The sequence below is a fragment of the Oncorhynchus masou genome, chromosome 17 (assembly GCF_036934945.1).
Source record: "Oncorhynchus masou masou isolate Uvic2021 chromosome 17, UVic_Omas_1.1, whole genome shotgun sequence".
Lineage (NCBI taxonomy): Eukaryota > Metazoa > Chordata > Actinopteri > Salmoniformes > Salmonidae > Oncorhynchus > Oncorhynchus masou.
In genome coordinates this window covers 5,121,729-5,141,152 of record NC_088228.1, presented here as the reverse complement: position 1 = coordinate 5,141,152, position 19,424 = coordinate 5,121,729, and the positions used below count along the sequence as shown (strand labels likewise).

Sequence of the window (19,424 nt, the reverse complement as noted above, 5' to 3'; positions counted from 1 at the left end):
TATGGGAATCTTAATTGGGAGTCCCATAGGGCGCCGCACAATTGACAAACACATCCAAATTCATCAGAGGACATTTTGGAAAGACAGAGACGTCTTCGATAGTGTTCCAGATGGATTCCAGATGGCACCGCATCCCTATTCCCTATGTAGTGCACCTATAGGGAATAGGGTGCCATTTTGGACACTTCCAAGGGGTCTCCATAGATGCTACTGTCCAAAACTACTGTCCTAAGCTACTGTCCTAATCTACTGTCCTAAACTGCTTACTATTTAAACCAGATAATCCACAGTATTGACAATAAATCAATAGAGGACTGGCCCACCTCTCAGAGCCTGGTTCCTCTAGGTTTCTTCCTAGGTTTTGGCCTTTCTAGGGAGTTTGTCCTAGCCTCCGTGCTTCTACACCTGCATTGCTTGCTGTTTGGGGTTTTAGGCTGTGTTTCTGTACAGCACTTTGAGATATCAGCTGATGTACGAAGGGCTTTATAAATACATTTGATTTGAAATGGGATTGATTGAACAACAGAGGGAATACAACAACTAGGTCATTAGTGGTAGCGGTACACAACACTGTCTATAGATGTGGAAAAGGGATTTGTTTCCACATCTATATCCATTGGTGGAATTTGAGATGTTTAATGTATGAATACAGCAAGTACAGCATGTACCCTGTAGAGATAGATGAATATCTAGGGATTAGGGCCTACACTGTGGGGATTAATGGATAGATAGAATATGACCAACACTGTAGGGATTAATGGATAGATAGAATATGACCTACACTGTAGGGATTAATGGATAGATAGAATATGACCTACACTGTAGGGATTAAATAGATAGGACCTACACTGTAGGGATTAATGGATTGATACTGTGGGGAATAGGGCCTGTAGGGATTAATGGATAGATAGAATATGACACACATAGATTAATGGATTGATAGGGAATTGATTAATGGAATAGGACCTACACTGTAGGGATTGATGAATTGATAGAATAGGACCTACACTGTAGGGATTAATGGATAGATAGAATAGGACCTACACTGTAGGGATTGATGAATTGATAGAATATGACCTACACTGCAGGGATTAATGGATAGATAGAATAGGACCTACACTGTGGGGATAAGGGAGGTTAATTGAGATGTTTAATGTATGAAGGAAGACTGACAGAATGATAGTGTCTATACCATAAGGATTAATGGATAGATAGAATAGGACCTACACTGTGGGGATAAGGGAGGTTAATTGAGATGTTTAATGTATGAAGGAAGACTGCGGATACAGAATGATAGGCTCTATACCATAAGGACACGCAGGACAACGACCAAGCATTTATTAGCTCGAAGGATGAACAAAGAACAAAGCTGGCTCTTGTCCTGTGAAGTCTCTTTCTGGTTGAAAAGATAGACCGTTCAAGACGCTAGTTGCCTACTGACAGGATACTGTATACAACTTTACTAGAAACAGGGGCTTGTTAAATACTTTTTCCTCCATCTGTGAGTGTTGGTGCTTTGCCAAATTGTCCAGACAGCAAAGGAAAAAAAAATAAAGGCACAAAATAGCAGGAGATTAAATGAACAGTGAGATTTTCTGTGATTTTAGGCCAAAAAATAATTTGCCTGGAAATGTTACTGGTTTTAAAGACTGGGAATTTCAGTCAAATAGGCTCAAATACAATTGAATGAAGTGGAGTTTCCCAGTCTAAAAGAGAACGATTCAGCTTTTATTCCATCACCAGCAACCTATTTTATTCTAGTTAATGGTTAGTTAGATAATTACATTTTGTTAGGATTGTTCTCTTTTCACACACCTTGTAAAAAATGAATTGTCCAATTAGATCACTTGTGACTTTCAAGATTAGCCAGTTGGTCTAATGCGTTCTTGAAGTACCCAGCAACAAAGGACACATTTAAACTTAAATTAAAGTCATTAGTATCTACTATAATTGGGAGAACATTAAAGGTACGAGCCTGACCCTAATACTTCGTCTGGTAAACTGAAGGATGCTAGGGAAATGTTAGGCTTCTCAAGTAGACAAAAGCTATGGATGTGAGGGCTAACAGTCCATGTGATTGACATGATAATTTTAATGTGTCCTCGAGGATGGGTGTAACTAAGGACAGGCCTGAATTCTGGGCTCCCGAGTGGCCTCAGCGGTCTAAAGACACTGCATCTCAGTGCTAGAGGCATCACTACAGTCCCTGTTTCAAATCCAGGCTGAATCACATCTGGCCCTGATTGGTCTATCGCCCCCATAGGGCGGTGCACATCTGGCCCTGATTGGTCTATCGCCCCCATAGGGCGGTGCACATCTGGCCATGATTGGTCTATCGCCCCATAGGGCGGTGCACAATTGGCCCATCGTCGGCCGTCATTGCAAATAAGAATTTGTTCTTAAACTTGCCATGTTAAATACAGGTAAAAACAAAAAGTGTATAAACAGGAAGTCTCCCAGAAATACGATGATGTCATTAGGACTGTAACAGTCATGGCATTTGGATAATGGTTATTGGTGAGGAAGATTGACCCCGGTCACCGTTATAACCCACCAGACATGCCACCAGGGTTTTTTCTTCATAGTCCCCAAATCCAGAACAAAGTCAAGAAAATGTGCAGATGTATATAGAGACCTTATTGCATTGAACTTCCTTCCGTCTCAGATTGCTCAAATAAACAGCAAACCTGGTTTAAAAAAAACAGATAAAGCAACACCTCTCCCCTATTTGACCCAGATAGTTTGTGTGTATGTATTGACATGTAGGCTATGTGGGCCTTTTTATATATGTGTGTAGTTCTGTCCTTGAGCTGTTCTTGTCTATTGATGTCTATTGTATTATGTCGTTCTGTATTATGTCGTTCTGTATTATGTCGTTCTGTATTATGTCGTTCTGTTTATGTCATTCTGTATTATGTCGTTCTGTATTATGTCATTATGTCATTCTGTATTATGTCATTCTGTATTATGTCATTCTGTATTATGTCGTTCTGTTTATGTCATTCTGTATTATGTCATTCTCTATTATGTCATTATGTCATTCTGTATTATGTCATTCTGTATTATGTCATTCTGTATTATGTCATTATGTCATTCTGTATTATGTCGTTCTGTATTATGTCATTATGTCATTCTGTATTATGTCATTCTGTATTATGTCATTCTGTATTATGTCATTCTGTATTATGTCATTTGTGTTCTGTGTTCTATTGTATTATGTCATTCTGTATTATGTCATTCTGTATTATGTCATTTGTGTTCTGTGTTCTATTGTATTATGTAATTCTGTATCATGTTTCATGTTTGGTGTGGAACCCCAGGAAGAGTAGCTGCTGCTTTTGCAACAGCTAATGGGGGATCCTAATAAAATATACCAAAATAATAAATAACCTTCTCCTGACTGCATGTGCTGCTGCTGCAGGGAGGGGGGCGTTGCCTAGGCAACCGGAGACTCGTTTGCGACAACACCTTGTTTCAGCAAGGAGCAACAAAGTTTCATCACGATGTTAAGAGTCCATGTTACCGCAGAAACGGACTCAACCAAACAATTTCCCAGCTGTCCCGTCTCCAGTCAGCTGTTTGTTCCACACTGAACGTTACTAAACTCAGCAAAAAAAAATAAACATCGTCTCACTGTCAACCGCGTTGATTTTCAGCAAACTTAACATGTGTAAATATTTGTATGAACATAACAAGATTCATCCACTGAGACATAAACTGAACAAGTAACAAAAAGACATGTGACTAACAGAAATGGAATAATGTGTCCCTGAACAAAGGGGGGTCAAAATCAGAAGTAACAGTCAGTATCAGGTGTGACCACCAGCTGCATTAAGTACTGCAGTGCATCTCCTCCTCATGGACTGCACCAGATTTGCCAGTTCTTGCTGTGAGATGTTACCCCACTCTTCCACCAAGGCACCTGCAAGTTCCTGGACATTTCTTGGGGGAATGGCCCTAGCCTCACCCTTCGATCCATCAGGTCCCAGATGTGCTCAATGGGATTGAGATCCAGGCTATTCGCTGGCCATGGCAGAACACTGACATTCCTGTCTTGCAAGAAATCACTCACAGAATGAGCCGTATGGCTTGTGTCATTGTCATGCTGGAGGGAGGGTCATGTCAGGATGAGCCTGCAGGAAGGGTACCACATAAGGGAGGGGGAGGTCTGCCCTGTAACGCACAGCTTTGAGATTGCCTGCAATGACAACAAGCTCAGTCTGATGATGTTGTGACACACCGCCCCAGACCATGGCGGACCCTCCACCTCCAAATCGATTCTGCTCCAGATTACAGGCCTCGGTGTAAAGCTCATTCCTTCGACGATAAACGCAAATCCGACCATCATCCCTGGTGAGACAAAACCGTGACTTGTCAATGAAGAGCACTTTTTGACAGTCCTGTCTGGTCCAGCGACGGTGGGTTTGTGCCCATAGGCGATGTTGTTGCTGATGATGTCTGGTGAGGACCTGCCTTACAACAGGCCTATAAGCCCTCAGTCCAGCATCTCTCAGCCTATTACGGACAGTCTGAGCACTGATGGAGGGATTGTGCGTTCCTGGTGTAACTCGAGCAGTTGTTGTTGCCATCCTGTACCTGTCCCGCAGGTGTGATGTTCCGATGTACCGATCCTGTGCAGGTGTTGTTTCACGTGGTCTGCCACTGCGAGGACGATCAGCTGTCCATCCTGTCTCCTTGTAGCCCTGTCTTAGGCTTCTCACAGTACGGAGATTGGAATTTATTGCCCTGACCACATCTGCAGTCCTCATGCTTCCTTGCTGCATGCCTAAGGCACTTTCACGCAGATGAGCAGGGACCCTGGGTATCTTTCTTTTGGTGTTTTTCAGTCAGTAGAAAGGCCTCTTTAGTGTCCTAAGTTTTCATAACTGTGACCTTTAATTGCCTACTGTCTGTAAGCTATTAGTGTCTTAACGACCGTTCCACAGGTGCATGTTCATTAATTGTTTATGGTTCATTGAACAATAATGGGAAACAGTGTTTAAACCCTTTACAATGAAGATCTGTGAAGTTATTTGGATGTTTACAAATTATCTTTGAAAGACACGATTCTGAAAACGGGACGTTTCTTTTTATGCTGAGTTTATTATTATTATTATTATTCTTGATTTTGCCAGCCCTACATGTCATATTACCACGTCCACCTTTAACCTCTTATTATTCTGGGTTTGAGGATGTCATATTGCTAAGCTAACCCATCGACTTGTTCTTCGCCCTCCTCTAACCTTCTTTCCTTCACTTTTGGCGCTACACATTGATGATTACCCAGGAGTTTGGCAGCTAATGGGGATCCAAATAAACAGAGGCAATCAGATGAATAAATGAACTTCTCGAACCAATCAGATGAATAAATGAACCTCTCTAACCAATTAGATGAATAAATGAACCTCTCTAACCAATCAGATGAATAATTGAACCTCTCTAACCAATCAGATGAATAAATGAACCTCTCTAACCAATTAGATGAATAAATGAACATCTCTAACCAATCAGATGAATAAATTAACCTCTCTAACCAATCAGATGAATAAATTAACCTCTCTAACCAATCAGATGAATAATTGAACCTCTCTAACCAATCAGATGAATAAATGAACCTCTCTATCCAATCAGATGAATAAATTAACCTCTCTAACCAATCAGATGAATAAATTAACCTCTCTCTTATTTTTCTTCTTTCACCAGGAGGAGTGTTCCCAGAGGACTTCTCAGTGATGTTCACCATCAAGCCCAAGGCAGGCAGCCAGTCCTTCTTGCTGTCTGTGTATAATGAGCAGGGGGTCCAGCAGCTGGGTGTGGAGGTGGGACGCTCCCCTGTCTTCCTGTACGAAGACCAGCATGGGAAACCTTCCCCAGAGGATTACCCACTGTTCAGATCCATCAACCTCGCTGACGGCAAGTAAGTGATGACTGAGACACCGGAGTAACTCACAGAGCAAGGTATTTTATGTTACGGACAGGTTTAGTGTTGGGGTAAGGTGAGGCGCTGTTTGGGTTAGTATTAGGATTTCTCTTTCCTCAGGTAAGTAACTGAAGTTTGATTGAACCTACGAGAAGTTAGAAGATGCTCATCGGTGTGCAGTTTTATGCTTGTTGTGCCTTTGATGTTGTACATGGAGGACGGCAAGAAGTTTCTGTGAGGGTCTGTGGCCTTACTGAGTTCTTACTGCAGACATACTCCATGCCCCCTAATGTACATTCGGAAACTATTCAGACCCCTTGACTTTTTCCACATTTCGTTATGTTACAGCCTTATTCTAAAATGGTTTTAAAAAATTTAAAAATGTCCTCAGCTATCTACACACAATAATCCATCATGACAAAGCGAAAACAGGTTTTTAGAAATTAAAAAACAGAAAAAAATGAGACTCAACATTGGTCTCAGGTGCATCCTGTTTCCATTGATCATCCTTGAGATGTTTCTACAACTTGATTGGAGTCCACCTGTGATAAATTTAATTGATTGGACATCATTTGGAAAGGCACACACCTGTCTATATATGGTCTCACAGTTGACAGTTCATGTCAGAGCAAAAACCAAGCCATGAGGTCGAAGGAATTGTTGTCCGTAGAACTCAGAGACAGGATTGTAACACAGTAGCCTGCATCAATCTTGAATGAAAGAACTTTGGAACCACCAGTTCTTGCTTTGTCATTATGGGGTATTATGATGTCATTATGGGGTATTGTGATGTCATTATGGGGTATTGTGATGTCATTATGGGGTATTGTGATGTCATTATGGGGTATTGTGATGTCTTTATGGGGTATTATGTGTAGATTGATGAGAACATATATATTTTTTAATTACATTTTAGAATAAGGCTGTAACGTCACAAAATGTGGAAAAGGTCAAGGGGTCTGAATACTTTCAGAATGCACAATAAGCTATGTTTTACAAGATGGGCTTTACAAGATCTAAGTGTTCGGAATTCTCAAGAACGTATTTAAGGCTTCTAAGCAGACCCAAACAAATCACTGAAAATGCACAATTATTATATTTATATGCTTCATTGTTTAGTTATTGAAAACATAAGGAATATAACTGTGGGATGGCTGTATTTGTTTTGAGTAACCCAATTATTTATTTGGCAGGCTTTTAATTACAAATCGTTTTTGCCAAATTATTTACAGCTGTCTGTGTTGTTGATGTGTAATTAACTATCCAAATAAAAGAGTTTGAGCTTCATAAATTATCTAACTGTAACATTAATATTCTGACTGTGAACTCTTTGCTAATTTGAAACATTTTGCAAAAACGTGTCTGATACAATTGTCTACAGTGAAATGAAGCGTTGCATTGGTATGTAACTTGAATGTCTGTAGTTGATTTATCTGTTTTCCAAAACTTGTAAAGTAGAGTTAGCCTGTTTCAATTACTGTAATTTTATTGTTTTATTGTTTGTTTAGCGAGGAATTTTTCTGAGAAGATCAAATTATCTTCAACATGAACAACCTAGTTTTAAGTTTTAAATCTGTTGGCATCTCTCTGACTATACCAGATGGTAGATCATCTCTGACTATACCAGACTGTAGATCATCTCTGACTATACCAGACTGTAGATCATCTCTGACTATTCCAGACTGTAGATCATCTCTGACTATTCCAGACTGTAGATCATCTCTGACTAATACCAGATGGTAGATCATCTCTGACTATACCAGATGGTAGATCATCTCTGACTATTCCAGACTGTAGATCATCTCTGACTATTCCAGACTGTAGATCATCTCTGACTATTCCAGACTGTAGATCATCTCTGACTAATACCAGATGGTAGATCATCTCTGACTATACCAGATGGTAGATCATCTCTGACTATACCAGATGGTAGATCATCTCTGACTATACCAGATGGTAGATCATCTCTGACTATACCAGATGGTAGATCATCTCTGACTATACCAGATGGTAGATCATCTCTGACTATACCAGATGGTAGATCATCTCTGACTATACCAGATGGTAGATCATCTCTGACTATACCAGACGGTAGATCATCTCTGACTAATACCAGACGGTAGATCATCTCTGACTAATACCAGACGGTAGATCATCTCTGACTAATACCAGACGGTAGATCATCTCTGACTAATACCAGACGTTAGATCATCTCTGACTATACCAGACTGTAGATCATCTCTGACTAATACCAGACTGTAGATCATCTCTGACTAATACCAGACGGTAGATCATCTCTGACTAATACCAGACGGTAGATCATCTCTAACTAATACCAGACGGTAGATCATCTCTGACTAATACCAGACGGTAGATCATCTCTAACTAATACCAGACGGTAGATCATCTCTAACTAATACCAGATGGTAGATCATCTCTGACTAATACCAGACGGTAGATCGTCTCTGACTAATACCAGACGGTAGATCATCTCTGACTAATACCAGACGGTAGATCATCTCTGACTAATACCAGACGGTAGATCATCTCTGACTAATACCAGACGGTAGATCATCTCTGACTATACCAGACTGTAGATCATCTCTGACTATTCCAGACTGTAGATCATCTCTGACTAATACCAGACGGTAGATCATCTCTGACTATACCAGATGGTAGATCGTCTCTGACTAATACCAGACGGTAGATCATCTCTGACTAATACCAGACGGTAGATCATCTCTGACTAATACCAGACGGTAGATCATCTCTGACTAATACCAGACGGTAGATCATCTCTGACTAATACCAGACGGTAGATCATCTCTGACTAATACCAGACGGTAGATCATCTCTGACTAATACCAGACGGTAGATCATCTCTGACTAATACCAGACGGTAGATCATCTCTGACTAATACCAGACGGTAGATGACTATACCAGACTGTAGATCGTCTCTGACTAATACCAGACGGTAGATCATCTCTGACTAATACCAGACGGTAGATCATCTCTGACTAATACCAGACGGTAGATCATCTCTGACTAATACCAGACGGTAGATCATCTCTGACTAATACCAGACGGTAGATCATCTCTGACTAATACCAGACGGTAGATCATCTCTGACTATACCAGATGGTAGATCATCTCTGACTATACCATCTCTGACTATACCAGACTGTAGATCATCTCTGACTAATAGACGGTAGATCATCTCTCTATACCAAAGTGTAGATCATCTCTGACTATACCAGACTGTAGATCATCTCTGACTATACCAGACTGTAGATCATCTCTGACTAATACCAGATGGTAGATCATCTCTGACTATTCCAGACTGTAGATCATCTCTGACTATTCCAGACGGTAGATCATCTCTGACTGATAGACGGTAGATCATCTCTGACTAATACCAGACGGTAGATCATCTATTCCAGACTGTAGATCATCTCTGACTATACCAGACTGTAGATCATCTCTGACTATACCAGACTGTAGATCATCTCTGACTATACCAGACTGTAGATCATCTCTGACTAATACCAGATGGTAGATCATCTCTGACTATTCCAGACTGTAGATCATCTCTGACTATTCCAGACTGTAGATCACTGACTATACCAGACGGTAGATCATCTCTGACTAATACCAGATGGTAGATCATGACTATTCCAGACTAGATCATCTCTGACTATTCCAGACTGTAGATCATCTCTGACTATACCAGACGGTAGATCATCTCTGACTATACCAGACGGTAGATCATCTCTGACTATACCAGACGGTAGATCATCTCTGACTAATACCAGACGGTAGATCATGACTCGGTGATCATCTCTGACTGATACCGGACGGTAGATCATCTCTGACTAATACCAGACGGTAGATCATCTCTGACTAATACCAGGTAGATCATCTCTGGCTAATACCAGACGGTAGATCATCTCTGGCTAATACCAGACGGTAGATCATCTCTAACTAATACCAGACGGTAGATCATCTCTGACTAATACGGTAGATCATCTCTGACTATACCAGATGGTAGATCATCTCTGACTATACGGTAGATCATCTCTGACTAATACCAGACTGTAGATCATCTCTACCAGACTAGATCATCTCTGACTAATAGACGGTAGATCATCTCTGACTAATACCAGACGGTAGATCATCTCTGACTAATACCGGACGGTAGATCATCTCTGACTAATACCAGACGGTAGATCATCTCTGACTAATACCAGACGGTAGATCATCTCTGACTAATACCGGACGGTAGATCATCTCTGACTAATACCGGACGGTAGATCATCTCTGACTATACCAGACGGTAGATCATCTCTGACTAATACCAGACGGTAGATCATCTCTGACTATACCAGACGGTAGATCATCTCTGACTAATACCAGACGGTAGATCATCTCTGACTAATACCAGACGGTAGATCATCTGACTAATACCAGACTAGATCATCTCTGACTGATACCGGACGGTAGATCATCTCTGACTAATACCAGACGGTAGATCATCTCTGACTAATACCAGACGGTAGATCATCTCTGACTAATACCAGACGGTAGATCATCTCTGACTAATACCAGACGGTAGATCATCTCTGACTAATACCAGACGGTAGATCATCTCTAACTAATACCGGACGGTAGATCATCTCTGACTAATACCAGACGGTAGATCATCTCTGACTAATACCAGACGGTAGATCATCTCTGACTATACCAGATGGTAGATCATCTCTGACTATACCAGATGGTAGATCATCTCTGACTAATACCAGACGGTAGATCATCTCTGACTAATACCAGACGGTAGATCATCTCTGACTAATACCAGACGGTAGATCATCTCTGACTAATACCAGACGGTAGATCATCTCTGACTAATACCAGACGGTAGATCATCTCTAACTAATACCGGACGGTAGATCATCTCTGACTAATACCAGACGGTAGATCATCTCTGACTAATACCAGACGGTAGATCATCTCTGACTATACCAGATGGTAGATCATCTCTGACTATACCAGATGGTAGATCATCTCTGACTAATACCAGATGGTAGATCATCTCTGACTATACCAGACGGTAGATCATCTCTGACTATACCAGACGGTAGATCATCTCTGACTAATACCAGACGGTAGATCATCTCTGACTAATACCAGACGGTAGATCATCTCTGACTAATACCAGACGGTAGATCATCTCTGACTATACCAGACTGTAGACCTGACTAATACCAGACGGTAGATCATCTCTGACTACCAGACTAGATCATCTCTGACTAATACCAGACGGTAGATCATCTCTGACTAATACCAGACGGTAGATCATCTCTGACTAATACCAGACGGTAGATCATCTCTGACTAATACCAGACGGTAGATCATCTCTGACTAATACCAGACGGTAGGACTATACCAGATGGTATCGTCTCTGACTAATCAGACGGTAGATCATCTCTGACTAATACCAGACGGTAGATCATCTCTGACTAATACCAGACGGTAGATCATCTCTGACTAATACCAGACGGTAGATCATCTCTGACTAATACCAGACGGTAGATCATCTCTGACTAATACCAGACGGTAGATCATCTCTGACTAATACCAGACGGTAGATCATCTCTGACTATACCAGATGGTAGATCATCTCTGACTATACCAGATGGTAGATCGTCTCTGACTATACCAGACTGTAGATCATCTCTGACTAATACCGGACGGTAGATCATCTCTGACTATACCAAAGTGTAGATCATCTCTGACTATACCAGACTGTAGATCATCTCTGACTATACCAGACTGTAGATCATCTCTGACTAATACCAGATGGTAGATCATCTCTGACTATTCCAGACTGTAGATCATCTCTGACTATTCCAGACGGTAGATCATCTCTGACTGATATCGGACGGTAGATCATCTCTGACTAATACCAGACGGTAGATCATCTCTGACTATTCCAGACTGTAGATCATCTCTGACTATACCAGACTGTAGATCATCTCTGACTATACCAGACTGTAGATCATCTCTGACTATACCAGACTGTAGATCATCTCTGACTAATACCAGATGGTAGATCATCTCTGACTATTCCAGACTGTAGATCATCTCTGACTATTCCAGACTGTAGATCATCTCTGACTATACCAGACGGTAGATCATCTCTGACTAATACCAGATGGTAGATCATCTCTGACTATTCCAGACTGTAGATCATCTCTGACTATTCCAGACTGTAGATCATCTCTGACTATACCAAAGTGTAGATCATCTCTGACTAATACCAGACGGTAGATCATCTCTGACTATACCAGACGGTAGATCATCTCTGACTATACCAGACGGTAGATCATCTCTGACTAATACCAGACGGTAGATCATCTCTGACTAATACCAGACGGTAGATCATCTCTGACTGATACCGGACGGTAGATCATCTCTGACTAATACCAGACAGTAGATCATCTCTGACTAATACCAGACGGTAGATCATCTCTGGCTAATACCAGACGGTAGATCATCTCTGACTAATACCAGACGGTAGATCATCTCTAACTAATACCAGACGGTAGATCATCTCTGACTAATACCAGACGGTAGATCATCTCTGACTATACCAGATGGTAGATCATCTCTGACTATACCAGACGGTAGATCATCTCTGACTAATACCAGACTGTAGATCATCTCTGACTAATACCAGACGGTAGATCATCTCTGACTAATACCAGACTGTAGATCATCTCTGACTAATACCAGACGGTAGATCATCTCTGACTAATACCAGACGGTAGATCATCTCATCTCTGACTAATACCAGACGGTAGATCATCTCTGACTAATACCAGACGGTAGATCATCTCTGACTATACCAGATGGTAGATCATCTCTGACTATACCAGATGGTAGATCATCTCTGACTAATACCAGACGGTAGATCATCTCTGACTAATACCAGACGGTAGATCATCTCTGACTAATACCAGACGGTAGATCATCTCTGACTAATACCAGACGGTAGATCATCTCTGACTAATACCAGACGGTAGATCATCTCTGACTAATACCAGACGGTAGATCATCTCTGACTAATACCAGACGGTAGATCATCTCTGACTAATACCAGACGGTAGATCATCTCTGACTATACCAGATGGTAGATCATCTCTGACTATACCAGATGGTAGATCATCTCTGACTAATACCAGACGGTAGATCATCTCTGACTATACCAGATGGTAGATCATCTCTGACTATACCAGATGGTAGATCATCTCTGACTGACTATACCAGACGGTAGATCATCTCTGACTAATACCAGACGGTAGATCATCTCTGACTAATACCAGACGGTAGATCATCTCTGACTAATACCAGACGGTAGATCATCTCTGACTAATACCATATTGTAAATGTCCAACCTGTGCTCAGGTTTTACCATCAACAAATACACCACATACGTTTCATGTTCTCCTCCAAATCTCTCATATATCTCTAACCCACGTCCTCCTCTGTCCATGTGTAGATGGCATCGTGTAGCCATCAGTGTGGAGAAGAAGAGTGTGACCATGATTGTGGATTGTAAGAAGAAGCTGAGCAGGCCACTGAAGAGGAGCAACGGGGCGGCCATCAACACTGACGGCATCGTTGTCTTTGGAACCAGGATTCTGGATGAAGAAGTTTTTGAGGTAAGAACATTAAAGGCCCAGTGTAGTCCAAAACGTGATTTCCCTGTCTTTTATATATATTTTCCACACTATGAGGTTGTAACAATACTGTGAAATTGTGTGAAAATTATAAGGACATTGGCCGTTGCTTACTGTGCCACTGTGTTGTTGATTTTATGTATGGATAGTATGCAGCAAATGTTGGATTGCTGTCTTTTTGGGACAGGCCTGTACCCGGGGCAAAAAGGGGGCTTAGTCCCTATATAAAAATCACAAAATAAAGTTCAAATGATTGATTGACAGGTTGGCGCAAAATCTGTAATTCCGCTGTGCTGTGTCAGCACTATGGACAGAGCGCAGCGTGGTGTGTGTAAGGAGGCTATGGAAAGCCACCTGGGAAAATGGTTTCGGTTACTCGGTAATTTCCGGCTTTTGGACGATAAAATTGTATCTGTAAAAAAAATTCCGGGGCTGCTGAGGAGAGAAAGCAAGAGAGGAGCCTTTTCCTAGGCTACTGTTGATTGTAAAGATGGAGGCCTTTTTCATTGAAGGAAAACTACAGTTATAGAGGGAAAAGCCTAATAACCAGGGCTCCAGATGACCACCATTTAGTTGCATTTTGCGACCCTTTGACACCAGGTGGTTGGAAAAAAATGTATTGGTTGCATCGGTGCAGGCTGCACATTCATTCGTCTCACTAAAAAAGTCTTATATTTTTTTTAGGAGGCTAAAACCATGATTCGGTCAAATTGTAAAGTGGATGAAGTCAGCCCCCCCACCTCTCTGATTCAGAGGGGTTGGGTTAAATGTAGAAGAAATATTTCAGGTGAAGGCATTCAGTTGTACTGACTAGGTATCCCCCCTTTCATTCAGTTGTACTGACTAGGTATCCCCCCTTTCATTCAGTTGTACTGACTAGGTATCCCCCCTTTCATTCAGTTGTACTGACTAGGTATCCCCCCTTTTATTCAGTTGTACTGACTAGGTATCCCCCCTTTCATTCAGTTGTACTGACTAGGTATCCCCCCTTTCATTCAGTTGTACAACTGACTCCAGCCACTTTAATAATGGGAATTGATGGGAATTGATGTAAAATATATCACTAGCCACTTTAAACAATGCTACTTAATATAATGTTTACATACCCTACATTATTTATCTCATATGTATACGTATATACTGTACTCTATATCATCTACTGCATCTTTATGTAATACATGTATCAATAGCCACTTTAAACTATGCCACTTGAGAGAGTCTAGGGTGTCAGGTAGGCTGGAGTTGATATGGTCCTTGACTAGTCTCTCAAAGCACTTGATGATGGAAGTGAGTGCTACGGGGTGGTAGTCGTTTAGTTCAGTTACCTTAGCTTTGTTGGGAACAGGAACAATGGTGGCCCTCTTGAAGCATGTGGGGACAGCAGACTGGGATAAGGATTGATTGAATATGTCCGTAAACACACCAGCCAGCTGGTCTGTGCATGCTCTGAGGACGCGGCTGGGCCTGCAGCCTTGCGAGGGTTAACATTTTTAAATGTTTTACTCACGTCGGCTGCAGTGAAGGAGTGTCCGCAGGTTTTGGTAGTGGGCAGTGTCAGTGCCACTGTATTGTCCTCAAAGCGAGCAAAGAAGTTATTTAGTCTGTCTGGGAGCAAGACATCCTGGTCCGCGACGGGGCTGGTTTTCTTTTTGTAATCCGTGATTGACTGTAGACCCTGCCACATACCTCTTGTGTCTGAGGTATGTCTGAGGTAATTGAACAGTAAATTATAACAACAAGAGGCGAATTGTCTACCCACAATACATGACGATCACTGGATTAGGTTGCACGTGTCGTCGTATGAAGAAGGACCAAGGTGCAGCGTGGTAAGTGTTCATATTATTTATTGAACTGAACACTAAATACACAAATAACAAGAGAATAAATGAAACCAAAACAGTCCCGTAAGGTGCAAACACTGATACAGAAAAAAACTACCCACAAAAACCCTGTGGGGAAAAGCTACCTAAGTATGGTTCTCAATCAGAGACAACGATAGACAGCTGTCCCTGATTGAGAACCATACCCGGCCAAAACAAAGAAATACAACCACATAGAGAAATACCATAGAATGCCAAATCACACCCTGACCAGCCCAAAAATAGAGACATAAAAGCTCTCTACGGTCAGGGCACGAAGCTGTGAATGACTTCAGAAGACAAATCTGTTGTTCTGCCCCTGAACAGGCAGTTTAAACCACTGTTCCTAGGCCGTGATTGAAAATAAGAATTTGTTCATAACTGACTTGCCTGGTTAAATAAAGTAAAATAAAATAAAATTGGAAAATGTTTAATATTGTTGGACAAAGTTGAGAAGAATTTTGGCGCGGCCAAAGCAGATTATTGTGCAACTCGTTATTCAGCTAGGATACCATTTTGGAACTTTAATTTTGTATTTTTATTTGTATTGATAATAATTTGCCTTATTATTATTGTTGTATATCCTTGTTGTTATTGAACGCCTATATATTAATCCAAACTAATTCTTTAAATATGCAATACGTGTTTTGTTTCATTCTGTTCAGACATTTTCATTGACTAAATTAAGTTTGATCGGTATTTTTAGTTGTGTGCTCCATATTTAGTTAAAGATGGGTTATAAGTAGGTCTGTTATTGAATAAATATCATCAGACTATTATTAGGTGTCAAGTGTTGGGTACGGTAGGTCTAAACCAGGTCTGAACCAGGTCTAAACCAGGTCTGAACCAGGTCTGAACCAGGTCTAAACCAGGTCTAAACCAGGTCTAAACCAGGTCTAAACCAGGTCTGAACCAGGTCTAAACCAGGTCTGAACCAGGTCTAAACCAGGTCTAAACCAGGTCTAAACCAGGTCTAAACCAGGTCTGAACCAGGTCTAAACCAGGTCTGAACCAGGTCTAAACCAGGTCTAAACGAGGTCTGAACCAGGTCTAAACCAGGTCGAAAGCAGGTCGCGAGTGTTTTGTTTCGTTCTGTTGCTGCCTTTTTCTTTGGCCAAATTAAGTTCCAACTGCAATGTAATGTTTGCCACAATATAATATCCTGCTCGTATTTTCACTATAAGCAATGACTTGACTTACTTTTAATATTACCTTATTAAAGTTGATGAACTTTTGTGAAGATTTGGTGTGCTGTGGCTATTAGCCTATTAAACTGCAGGCCTATGATATGAAGGCAGTACTCACAGGCGTTCCAAATGACTCCGAATTTGAGGTGAGGAAGAATGTTTTAGCCATACCAGAGTTACTCCTATAATATGACAATATAATGCTTACCTTAAAACAAAATATTCGAATAGAAAATGAACTAATGAACGAATGAACTAATGAACTAATGAACTAATGAACTAATTAACAAGCGTTGTATTAGAACATGTTTTACTATGTCACTGTATTGTTGATTTTACGTATGGTCTCTACTACTCTACTCTACTCTACTAGAGACAGGCCTCTCTTGTAAAAGAGATCGGATCGCCTGGAAATTAAAAAGGGATCGGTAAATAGATTTCTGTTACTCTTGATCTTGTTCTTGACAAGCAATTGCACGTTTACTTTTTCTCACATCTGAGAAGTTTGGTAACAACCACAGAATCGGCTGCTACTGCTGGTTTTTTTCTGATTAAGCTGGAAACATGATGTAGGTCAGTGGTCAATTTTCTGATTCAGCAGGGAAACATGATGTAGGTCAGTGGTCAATTTTCTGATTCAGCTGGACACGATGTCAAAATGCAAGCCGAGATCGATCCCTCAGATTTCTTTTAAACATGACTTAAAAAACATAAGCCTATGCAACATGAACCAATTAAAAACAGATCTGTAGCAATGAGGTTTGTGCAGTAGGCTATAGGCCCAATACATTATCACTGCATATTGGTTAAACTTAAATTGCCCTGCCAATGTTGTTCTTCTGAGACCATTTTGAAATTATATATATAGTTTGTTGTATTACTCGTTTTTTCTACTGGACTGACGGCCTGCATCTGATGGTCAGTCTGAGGGGAGGGAGGGAGCAGCGGTGAGGCTGCCTCTCCCCCAACTCACTGTCCCTCCGCTCTCCCTCCCTCCGTAAAGAGAAAAGGGGACACAGTCTTCCAGCTGATGGTGAAACTCAAGTTGCACTGCATTCTTTCTGCCTCATGCACTAATTCATGTTGTTACTGCTGTGACCAGAGAAAGTGAAATATTCAATATTAAATAAGACACAAGCCACTAATAATAACAACACAAGTGTATCAGAACACTTTGCTTTACTCATTCATTACAGCTGCAGTGCTGGTTGTAGCATGAGTGGAAGTAGGGAGATTTTGTATGTATTTTATGTCTCATAAAAGTGTTGAACAATGTATTGACAGTGCTGAATAGTAATTTAAACATGAACTAACTCATAAAAACAGCAGGTCTTTGTTGTATTTGTTGAGTCTCTCTCTAGTCATGGTTTTAAAGGTTTTTACATCTCTAAGTAGCAACTTTGCCGTGCGTCCGATTCTTCTTTGTACAATCTTTGGCGCGAGGAAACTGTACGGACACGGTGATCTGTGTTATCTCATTGGCCAGCGGTAGGCCTGTAGGTGCACTTGATATGCTCTCTGGGCCAGCTGAGTTCTACCTTCAGTTCTACCTTCATCACTAGGGCTGCTGAATCAAGTGCACCTACCGCTAACAGCGCAAAATAAGTCAAATGTTTGGCGATCGACTAGGAATGCCTGCCTTGGTGATCACTGACATACAGTAGATGAATGTGGATGGATCTTATTGGAGGCATAACTGCATAACAATTGGTCTCAATGATACTATTATTCAGCAGCATTGGAGTCTACTGGCAGTGAGTAATGTTAGGAGTCGTAAACTTAATTTGTCTTCAGAAACCAGTTTCTTTATTTGACTTTCATACAATTCTTTCATAAATGGTTTTATGGACTATATAACAACAGTACTTGGCTTTCTGTACTTGGATAGAGCCCTGGACTGTGTCAAAGGAAAATGCCAGTTGTGTATCACTTTAAATTTGTTTTTTTCCCCAAAAAGAGGAATTGAGAAGAAAGTCTCCATAGAAGTGTGAAATAAGAAAATGATATGAGGGAGCATATTAAGGATCATTCATTTTTTTGCCATGGAGGTTGTTGGTGACATAGAAAGTGCTGAGAGTTTTCAGTCATGAATAATATTGTCACCGAGTAACTGTCAGTTTTACTACTACAAAATGTCTTTATTTTGAGTCTTTAGGGGATTTTTTATTTTTTATTTTATTTTAGAGGACAAGGGGACTCATGGGATGCAAAACCTGAGAATGTCAAGAAATAGGAATTCTGAATTTAATTGGTAGAGGAAAAAGATGATTATGGCCTGAACGATATAACTCAGAAGCATCCAATAAGTATTTCACGAGATCCAATCCTAACATACATTTAAAGAGAAAATTGACCAGTATAGTTCTCATTATTCTTGACTTGATAATACTTTAGGTCTGACAATATACCTTAGCTGTGAACCCAGCTTGAAGAAAAGCCTTGTAGCTTGGATTATTTAATGATATTCGCAAATGGACCACCAGTATAGCTCTAATTACTCCCAATAATAGATATCTGATCTTTCTCCTTTTCTCTTAACCCAGCTTTACCACAGCCGGGTAGTTCAGAGGTCATAGGTTCAGAGGTCAAACTATGAGCGACATGCTATATACCTACAGTATGATACACTGACAAGGCAATAGCCCCAGTCTGTCAGACTGTCAAAGTACCTGTCTTGGTATTGAGAGTGAAACACTAAACTGAAAATATGTTGCCTAC

The 19,424-nt window shown here is 40.8% G+C and overlaps 1 protein-coding gene across 1 annotated transcript in view; it reads left to right on the top strand.

Annotated features, from left to right (window-relative positions):
* Window positions 1-19,424, top strand: part of LOC135558088 (collagen alpha-1(XI) chain-like) — a 208,044-nt gene that overhangs the window by 15,887 nt on the left and 172,733 nt on the right. Inside the window, 2 exon segments of the mRNA XM_064991838.1 lie at window positions 5,704-5,917; window positions 13,480-13,642. Coding sequence (XP_064847910.1) covers window positions 5,704-5,917; window positions 13,480-13,642 — 377 coding nt within the window.